Source organism: Podarcis bocagei, assembly GCF_964188305.1.
Source record: "Podarcis bocagei genome assembly, chromosome: 3".
NCBI classification, from domain to species: domain Eukaryota; kingdom Metazoa; phylum Chordata; class Lepidosauria; order Squamata; family Lacertidae; genus Podarcis; species Podarcis bocagei.
Window position 1 is genome coordinate 78,357,851 of NC_138127.1, and position 10,074 is coordinate 78,367,924.

Here is a 10,074-nt window from a genome sequence, read left to right on the forward strand (position 1 = left end):
AGGCAGATCTTCTAGCGCAGGGGTAGCCAGCAAGGTGCCCTCCCCATGATGCTGGACTATTAACTCTCAGCGTCCCTGGCCAAGTTGCCTGGGAGTGTTGGAAGTCAGTCTATCGAGCAAGGCCAGCCTGCCCATGAGGCAGACTGAAGCGGGTGCCTCAGGTAGCAAAATCCCAAGGAGTGGCATCCCCACAGGTGCCTTATCCACCCCTTGCCATCGCTGCCGGAGAACCCAAGAAGTGGCAGCGACTTCTGGCAAGACCTCCTGGAAATCTTGCTGCTACTACTGCTCAGCGGCGTAGCGTGAGTTGTCAGCACCCGGGGCAACGCAAGTAATTTGTGCCCCCTAACCCGGGGCAAGGCACGTAATTTGCGCCCCCCCAACCCCTAACCTGCGAGTTGCCACTGGCGCTGCCGCCCAAACGACGCCGCTTGCCCGGAGGAGGAGGGGGGCAGAGAGGCGAGGAAAATGCAACGGCCCAGCAGCGGCGGAGGCGGGGCTATGAGGAGGGGCTGCCTGGTGCGTCCTCCGCGGCCCTGACGCGCGGGGACCGCGGCGAGCGCTGAGAGCCGCTGCCTGCCGGACACCTTCAGCCCGGGCGCGCGCACAGCTCGTCGGTTCCGCGAGACATGCGGCTCTGCTACAGCCTGCGCCCGAGGCTCTTCGGCGACTCCGGAGGCAGCGAGCGCGCCCCCCCAGATGTTGCGCCCGGTGCGGCCTGCCCCCCTTGCACCCCCCACGCTACGCCACTGCTACTGCTTATAATGCGGGGGGGGGCATACTGTGTCAGGGAGAAGTGGCTGCAGCTTCTGGGTTTTGGCAAGATATGGCCGGAAACCATAGCCATTTCAGCCTGGTAAACAAGGCTTCAGCGTGACAGGGGGCCGGTACCTTGGTATTTCAACTCAAGCGGTGAAACAGGACAGTCGCCATCGCCACACGGCAGAACCCTGTTCTAATTTAAAAGGCAGAGGAATAGTTTTCAAATGATACGGTACATTCCCATATTTCAAGATTTGCGTGTGTTACCTGCTTGCTTGTGTGTGTGGCTGCTGAGATTTCCCCACCCTCTTATCTCATTCCCTATTTTATTTCCTATTTTGTAAACATTTCTCCTTAGGTTTTAGAGCACCTACAACTTTATTTACATTCCTAGTTGTAGCCATAGCAATTTGTGTTTGCATCGGCTATACCTGCTTTGGCTGCTTCAAGTACCTCAGCCCTCTGAATTATAAGGTAAATCACTCTTCTTGTATCTGGGAGTTGCCAATCATTTCTGCTTCACTTAATTTGGCACTTAACACTAAATCCAAAGCCAGTTGAGCTACTTTATTCATTTATTTGGTGGTTTTTGTATGCCACACACTGTCAAATATGATTACAGGGTGGGTTACAATCAAATATAACGCATTTTAAACAATAAACCGTTAAAGCAATTACATCAGTAAAGCTAAGTTCTGACTAATTAATAGCTTACCCTAGCTGTAAATATTTAAGTGTTATGTTAAAAAAGGAGGGAGTTCTTCCTGTATAGCTATGTACTTGCTTCTTCGTGTTAAATGATAGAACTGGGAGTACTGGCAAACAGGAGCAATACAGTTAAATATTATGTTTTACACAAGACTGGGCATATTTTCACAAATTTTAATATTTGTCTCTTCTCTATTGATACTTGCAGACAGAGAAAAAAGATGAAACGGGGACTGATGCTATTTCAGTAACAACAACTCGAAAATCTGCTGTAAGCATTTATCAGAAAACAATTATTAATTCTTCTCGGCAAAGCAAGTTTCTTGCCAGGAAAGGATTTGTTTGTATCAGCAAGTTCTGTGGTGACAAAACACTTGCTTTGGTTGCCTTCAGGCCTAGCTGACCTAAAGTTCTTCTGTTGACAAAATATATTCTTGCATAGGTTTTAGGTGCAACAAAGACATATTTAGAAAACACATTCTCTACAAAGTAATAGTGTTCAGATATGGCTGTCTTATTTAGTTTGAACCAAATATTCCAAGTTTTGTCCTTAATCATGGGGGGAAAGATTTTTGTAGAATCATGAAATGCTGTTTCTCCTACTAAACACTCATTTCTGGTTTAAGAATCCAGAGAGGAACAAAACAACATTCAGCCTCCATGCAGAAGATAGGTGGGAGAAAGAAGAATAGGGGATGAGATAAAAATATTTGATCCATTTTGAAATTATCATATCTTGCCTCTTTAAATTATTCAAGATTCCAATTTTCTGCTGTTCCAGATGTTTGTACCCCATGTTCTACTGCGTTCTCCTAATGAAAGGTCAGTTATGGATAATTTGGATCACCAGAACTATGGCACCATGGGAAAAACGTCTGTAAAAAGGGATGCTGTCATTCATGTCTCTTATCCTGAGGAACCCACTTTCTTTGGAGAGATGTAAACATGTGTGTCTCCTCGTCAGGGACTAACATAAGGTGGCGCCCTTGGACCTCCGGAGTTCACAAAATATTCTGTGTCGCACAGTCTATTTCTTCCAAAGGGAGCACCGATCTGGGTTTCATTTGCAGTGCTGATTTTACAAAGTTGCCACTTTGGGTTTGGTCATTTTTCTAGGTCGTTGCACAGATTGTGGTACATTTATACTGAACAACAATGCTCAGAGGAATTATTTTGGGTTTACTTGTTTGCCTTTATGGAAAGATGTGACTGTATAGACAAATGCTAGATCACTGGGACCAAAAGAGTTGTCAAACGTGGCACCTACCTTTTGGGGTTTGGGTTTCATTTTTTGGTTTTTAAAATTATGCCTCCTGAATTTTAACCATTCTGTTAAACACTTTTGGCTTAGGTCCAAAGGGCACTCCTATTTTGATACCAAAAAAAAGCCAAGCAAATGTGATCTGGGGAGCCCTCTGGTCTTCTTCCAATGCTCCAGTTGACTGAGGTGCTGCTTCTCTTAAAAAAAAGACAGACTATTTTTCTGCAAATGCAGTACAGAGATATGATGTTCCAAAACTATAGGAGATGACAGATGGTATTTATATGAGAACTTTTAAGTAGGGGCTAAATTTGTTATTATCTGGTCACTATTTTAAGGGCTTCTTACAAGGGAAGTTTATGAGCCAAACAATAAAGGATATGAACATTTTATCACTTTTAATCTCTCTGCTTTATCAAACAAAGATCTGCTTTAAGTGTCAAGATTACCATAAGTATGTAAGACATTTTTTTAAATTATGAAGTAGGTATAAATGTTTACCAAAGGCTATGTTAAAGGATAATTAAGCAATCACATTCAATAAAACACAAATTCAGATACAGTTTGGTGACTTAAGTGTATTGATTATCACAAAACTTTATGAAATGTTCAAACCTACAGTGTTGGCATAAGAATGCCCACATTTTGTGCCCTAAAATTATGCAAATTAAGCATGTTTTCTTTGCTAGCCTGCCAATATATTTTACTTTTGCTAGCCATGGGGAAGGGTATAGGGCTATGCAGTACATGGAAACCCACTCCCTAGCTAGTGGAAAATCTGCTAACTCTTGTGTCATGTTTATGGGCTTCCAAAGACATTTGTGGTTCAAAACTAGGTGCTGGATAATAGGCCTCTGAAGAACTGACATGTAAGCACAGTAAATAAAAAGTAGTAAAATGAATTGGATTAGTAAGTCCATTACATGAATGTAAGCAGCTATTTGGTTCCCAAAGTTCACATTATAGTCTCCATTTGCATTTAACTCTTCTATTTTATTGCTTGCTCAGAAGCATGTGTGATTGTTATTTTTTGCCAGTTCTTATCCGCAATAGAATAATTTTATATTACTGGAGGTCTTCAAAGTATTGTTGTGTTTGTGCTTTCAACACAGAACTACCAGCAACCTACTCCCATTTTCCTACGTTGATACTAACTTTTCAAAAAGGTACCATATTCTTGCTGTATCCTGGATCTTGTCCAGAACCTCATATTCAACATAATTGACTCTTTGTAATCAGGAAGGACTTACTCAGTTTTGACTTGCTTGAACTGTTTTACAAGTCGTGATCTTGTTCTGAATTTTAAAACTGTATGGCCTGCAACAGTTGCAGTTGTTAGTTTTGGAAATTACTTACCCAGAGTCTGCATTTTGTAGAGTTTGTAACAGCTGCAAGGGACTGCTTTGGATAGTTTGTGGCCAGCTGAGCAGGGGCAGTATTTCAACTCTAAATGCAGCTGTTCAGTAGAACACCAATAGCGAATAAGCAGAGAAAGGCAACTGGGCTGAAAGCTGCTGCCTACGGTTGTTGATACATAAAAGTCTTCACCCTTGCACGTTTATTCTTAAGTTATTGCAACTATGTCTCCTAGCAGTTGCATGGTGTGATATCACGCCAGTCGGCATATAGTGCAAAGTGCTAGGATGGCAGCTGGAGCAAATGTGCTGTTCCCCTCTTCCTGACTGCCGAGCCTGGCATTCTGGCATATTTGGTCATCTTTCTCCTTGCAGCCTGCAAGCAGCTGTCCCTTGGGTAGCACTTAAATCAGAGCCAGCTGTCTGTCTTCTGCCTACATAAATGTTTTAATTTTGAACCCTTACGAAGGAATGTGGTAGGGATGGGAAGCTGGAGTTGTCTCGAAATGTGCCAGATTTCCCCCTATTCCACTAATCTTCATCCCTAACCTGTTCTAGTATATAATGGACTCTGGGAATTTGGGGCATTGCAGTTCTGTACGCCAATGCTCTCTCTAACAGAATTCTCCACACCTGCACCAGACTACAATTGCTAGGATATTTTGAGGGAGACCTTAAGAGGAGCCTGCTAGATCAGACTAAAGGCCCATCTTAGCCCAGCTTCCTGCTCTCACAGTGGCCAACCAGCAGCCTACGAGAAGCCTGCAGGCAGGACCTGAGCACAACAGCACTCTCCCCCCACTGTTACTCAGAGGCATACTGATTTAGAGGGTGGAGGTAGAATGTAATCATGACAGGTGTGTGTCAACGTATATTGTAGCGCAGGGGTGGGCAACCTGCAGATTAGGGGGTGTCTGTGACCCTCTTAATTTATTGCAGACGGAAAAGAGGTAGCATAACGAATGAAGGGTCTCTCTGTATGTGTGTGTGCCTAACCACTTTTGGGTCGTCTTCATCAACGTGCAGTCCTCCAACAGATTACCCCTACGAAATGTGGACATCAACCCACCCATGATGTAGATTGTATGCATGGAATGGATGTCTAACTATTCTGTGAGGTCTGTTTTGGAGCATATCGTGTTGCCCTCCTCTGTTTACATTATAGGGTATGGTTTACAGTATACATGCCTGTTGACAGCTGGCAATGCTCATCTTGAACCATTGCTTTGGGATGTGGCACAAAGTATTATCTGGATCAAACTTCTAACCCTTCCTCCTTGGAAAAGCAGACCCTTGGAGGGTTTTGGGGGTTTGTTTGTTTTTCTACAATCAAGCGGTATATAAATGTTGTGAAATAAATAAATAGCCACATGTTAATCTGAAATCCCCCATCAGTTTCAATCATATAATTGGTCTTAAAGTGATGAATCAGAACCCACTCGCAGCCTGATCTAAGATGGGTCACAACAGCATCAGCACCATGGTAAATATGCAGTTAAAAAAGGGGGGGGCAAATGCCTGTTTGGGTTAAAGGCTGAAGACTGCTGAATTTATATGAAACTACATAAGCCAGTTTTAATAGCATTGGTATGGTGGGCAGGGTGGGAAAGAGAACCAGGAAAAATACTCTTCTGTCATCCTCCCCCCTTAATGTGCAACAGAAATGCGGGGAATGTATTTGTACAGAAAACAATCAGAACAATGTGAACATGTTATTAAATCACTTTTGCAGCAACTCAGGGGACAGAGTGGCCTATGGACCCCTATCCATTAGCTGGAAGGTGAAAGGTTAATGTCAGTATACAGAGCAACTGCTGCAGTAAGACTTGCCACAGACCAGAAGGGAAATATGGCTGGGCTTGACTGGAGAGCAGACTGAGCCACAGGGTACGCTCAAGAGAGCAGAGTGCATCCTATGCCACCCTGGTAAGCCAAAGTTACTTTGGCACCTGAGACAGAAAATCAGCACGTTTATTAAATGGTCACAGATGAGGCCAAAAATTAATACACCAACATTATACAATTCCTAATACATGCGTAGCTAAAACTGATGATGGTTATATAAAGTAAGGACACAAGAAAACCATGCTGACAGTAAAAAATAGAGTAATAATATATTACATATCTGTCAGTTTGCTGTGGACACTTAGAATCTGGGGCCACGCAAGACAATACATCTGAAGCTGTGCCTTTAGGGGGCAAGGGGCCTGATCCAAATTGAGATCATAGTGTGGGGCAAAGGGTGGAAGCCTACTATGCTGAGCCAAAGGACCCCACACTGGCAATTTGAGTGTTTAAAAGTTGCATGTAAGAACACAGGCACATAGCTAGTAATGTGTCACATAGTGTTGCTCTCACTCTGGTGTGGTGGACATTTTTGTCATGAGTGCTACATGTGTCTGTCTCTAGACAAATTAATTTGAAAAGAAAAAGGAGCACCAGTGTATAGTCACAAGTTTTCCTTATAGCTACAGTGCTATGCACTTTTTTTGTTGCAGCAAGCCCGATCTCTGAGACAGTGATAACATGGTTGTGCAAATATGTGAACAGGAAAGGAACACAGTGTCCTTGTAGCACAGGCAGCATTTAAATGGGAAGGTCAATATTCTAAAATGGGGAATCTACCACTGACCTCTTTTGGAGAGAGCAGCCCTTTGCAAGGGGATGGAATGTTAATGAGGAGCTGGCGGCTAAGCCTGAACATACAGGCTAATGGATGCAGCTCTCAAATGGATAGAGAGAGTTGGCTCTAATTAGGTATGAAAAGGTTAGGGGGGAGGAACCCTCAGTGATTAATAGGAGCAGGAGACAATATGTACATATTTTAGGTGAGCTCCTCGCTTCATATCTCCATTTTGGTTCCGCTGCTTTAAAAGGGCACCGTTTTCAGAAGATGGCAGTTTGGATGTTTTTTGAAAATTCGGCTCCATTAAAAAAGGAGCTCATCAACTTGTAGTTGCCTAATCATATCTTCTTCTCAAAGCCATGGCTTTAATAAAACTGGAGTATGCCTGTTATTCATCTGTGCAACTGTGGGACTTTTAAGTAGAACAAAAGCCCTGTTCAGAGCAGAATGAAAAACCGGCTCAGGCTGGAAAGCTTTGAAAACAATAAAGATTTATTTTGACCTTGCACTAACCTGTGCGTGAGCATGGCTAAGAGTGTCAAAAGCCACTGAGATACCAAGCAGAAGGAACGGGGTTACATTCCTCAGGTCCTCCTTTCTATAAGTGTAATCCATCAGGGTAAGAAGCTGGGTCCTGAACCCAGACTGGAATGGATCCAGATAATATTTCATTCAGAAATGCCTGCAGTTCTGCCATAACCTGCTAAGTCATCATCCCCTAAAAGGCGGGTATTTGTGGTTACAATCCATTGGGTCCAGAGCCAGCTTTCTCAGTAGCAGCAGCACTACACAATGAATTGTTCACCATGCCCAGGACCTACCTGGGCAGCTCCAACCTCCCACCCCCTGCTCAGAAGTGATGGGCCAGACAATTGCAGCAGGTCTCTTGCCTCCAGAGGCTTCCCCTGCTCCCAGAAGTGTGAAACTAAATTCCGCTGGGTCAGTCCCCATCTCTCCTGCCCATCTGGGATTCATTACTACAGGCCGGTGGGTGGTCAACATGAGCAGCTGAAGACTAACAATGGCAGGTCCGAAAGATAGAAATAAAGACCTTTTTTAACTTTTATTTTGCTTTAAACAGGTACATATAAATATAGACAACCAAAATTACAAAGGAAAATTCCTTAATAGTAATGGAAAAAAACTTTAAAAACTACAAAAAATATTGAAGTACATGACACAGAACATAAGCAACTATGGGAAAGATAAAAGAAAACAAAAATAGAAAAAAAGAAAAAGAAAAAGGAAGATGAGCCAAAGCAGGAAAGCTCATCTACAGTGGTGCCTCGCAAGACGAAATTAATCCGTTCTGTGAGTTTCTTCGTCATGCGGATTTTTTCGTCTTGCGAAGCACGGATGCACCCTGGTACTGTATTATAATGGGATAGCGGGCAAAGCACAAAGCAGGTCGCTCCCCAGCAGGAGGAGTTTCCCCAGCCTGGAGGATCTGTTGCCGGGAAGAGGCAAAGACACCCCCTCCCACCTCCCCACGAAAACAGCCCCCCTTCCTCTGTCGCCAAGCCTTGCCGCGTCTTCGCTCCGCCAAACCGCGCCCCACATCAAAGCCCCAGCCCGCTCCTCTCCCTCTCTCTCCACGAGGTGCCAAAGAAGTTCGAGCCCAAGAACCGAGGGCGGACGCACGAAGCGCCTGACGCGGACTCTCCCTTGCTCCCCCCGTTACCTTGCGCCACGCCGCCGGGCTCCCCACAGTCTCGGCAGCTGCTCCCGGCTTCTTCCCACCCCCGCAAAGGCGCCTTCGCAGCGGCCCAAGCGCAGTGGATGCCTCCTCCTCCTTTGTCCCGCCTCCTCCTGCCTTCGCGCAGTTAGGGCAAAATGGAGCAGCCACGTGGGGAGGGGGGGAGAGAGAGAGAGAGGCAGAGGCAGAGGCGGCGCAGAGACCCAGCCAGATCTGCCGGATCCCAGCCCACCTGCCTCCTCTGTGCCCTCTCCAGAAGAGGATCCCTCTGGAAAAGGTAGGTCGCTCCCTCGCTCGCTCCCTGCCAGCCCAGTTCCCGCTTCAAAAGGAAACAAACTCGCAAGACGTTTCGTCTTGCGAAGCAAGCCCATAGGGAAATTCGTCTTACGAAGCACCTCAAAAACCGCAAAACCCTTTCGTCTTGCGAGTTTTTCGTCTTCCGAGGCATTCGTCTTGCGGGGCACCAGTGTATTGTACACTTCCGTCAAGCTCACAACAGATCATTACTCTTATCAATTATCTCTATCTGCATTCCAAAGGAATCCCTCATCTTGGTATCAGGGAACATTTCTCTATGCGGTATCATTCTATTTTTTATTTTTTTTTTAAATAAAGACCTTTTCATTCTCCTCCTTCCAGACTCTTTGGTGCTGAGTCAAGAGGGCCCTGCAACAATGATGAACAACTGAAGGCGAGAGGTGGGGAGGGTGCTGAATTCTGGCATTGCACGGGGCACCCCTGAAATCTTAAAGCCCAAAGTCTGCCACTGCTCCAGCAGTAATTAAGCAAATAAGCATAAAACATTGCAAGGCATCTATCAAATGCTGTTCCTCCTCTCCATCTGTCAGCAGCTCAAGTGCTGGTCCCTACTGCCAAACCTTTGGATGTCAAATGGAAGTGTGGAGTATCAACACACCTGGAGAATATTTACCATCAACATTTGCACAGGGCCATTTTGGAATTGGAAATTAATTCCAGCTCTTCGAAACCCTGAGAAACTGGAGGAAAATGTATCTTATGACGTATTTCCCATATTCTCATATTTAGGTTGGGCTGTTTAGTCTGGGATAGCTCAGGTGGTAAGGGCACGAGACTCTTAATCTCAGGGTCATGGGTTAGAGCCCCACATTGGCTGAAAGATTCCTAAATTGCATGGGGTTGGACCAGATGACCTGCATAGTCCCTTCCAACTCTATAAGTCTGTGATTCGGTCTCTTGAACTGTGACACGTGCACAAGGCTTCTGAAATGGCCTGAAAGAGATAAATTCTAGGTAAGGAACTTCTTGGCTTGCCTGTAGGACAGAACATGAATAATACCATTTTGACATCTACTTCCCATGTGGCGGTTGCTCTGTGTGTGTGTGCTTTAGTTGTCTCCAGTTACACAGCATAGCAGCTGCCAAGGCATCTGAAGTCTTTATATGCAAAGGCAGCTTTCTTGGTAGTATTTATTCTCGCCTTCCAAGACTCCCTCCCTCCCTCCCTCCCTATCAAAGATGGTTAGCACAAGAGCATAGTGGTGTGTGCAGTAGCTTTCCCGCAATCCCCTTTCCCTGGGCCGGGCCCCTGAAATGGGGCTGCTGCAGGAGGCAAGACGCAAAATATTTCTGCACTTAAGAGTGGAAAACAGGGTCTGGCAAACATCACTTAGTGAACTTCCTTCCC

At 45.1% G+C, this 10,074-nt stretch overlaps 1 protein-coding gene across 4 annotated transcripts in view; it reads left to right on the top strand.

Annotated features, from left to right (window-relative positions):
• Positions 1 to 3,291, top strand: part of TMEM63A (transmembrane protein 63A) — a 37,120-nt gene extending 33,829 nt beyond the window's left edge. For all 4 annotated transcript variants that reach the window (XM_081186400.1, XM_081186397.1, XM_081186399.1 and 1 more), the window contains 3 exons: positions 1,121 to 1,236; positions 1,679 to 1,741; positions 2,252 to 3,291. In XM_081186400.1, coding sequence (XP_081042526.1) covers positions 1,121 to 1,236; positions 1,679 to 1,741; positions 2,252 to 2,413 — 341 coding nt within the window. In that variant the 3' untranslated portion in view covers positions 2,414 to 3,291. The remainder of the gene's footprint in view (positions 1 to 1,120; positions 1,237 to 1,678; positions 1,742 to 2,251) is intronic.
• The last annotated feature ends 6,783 nt before the right edge of the window (positions 3,292 to 10,074 follow it).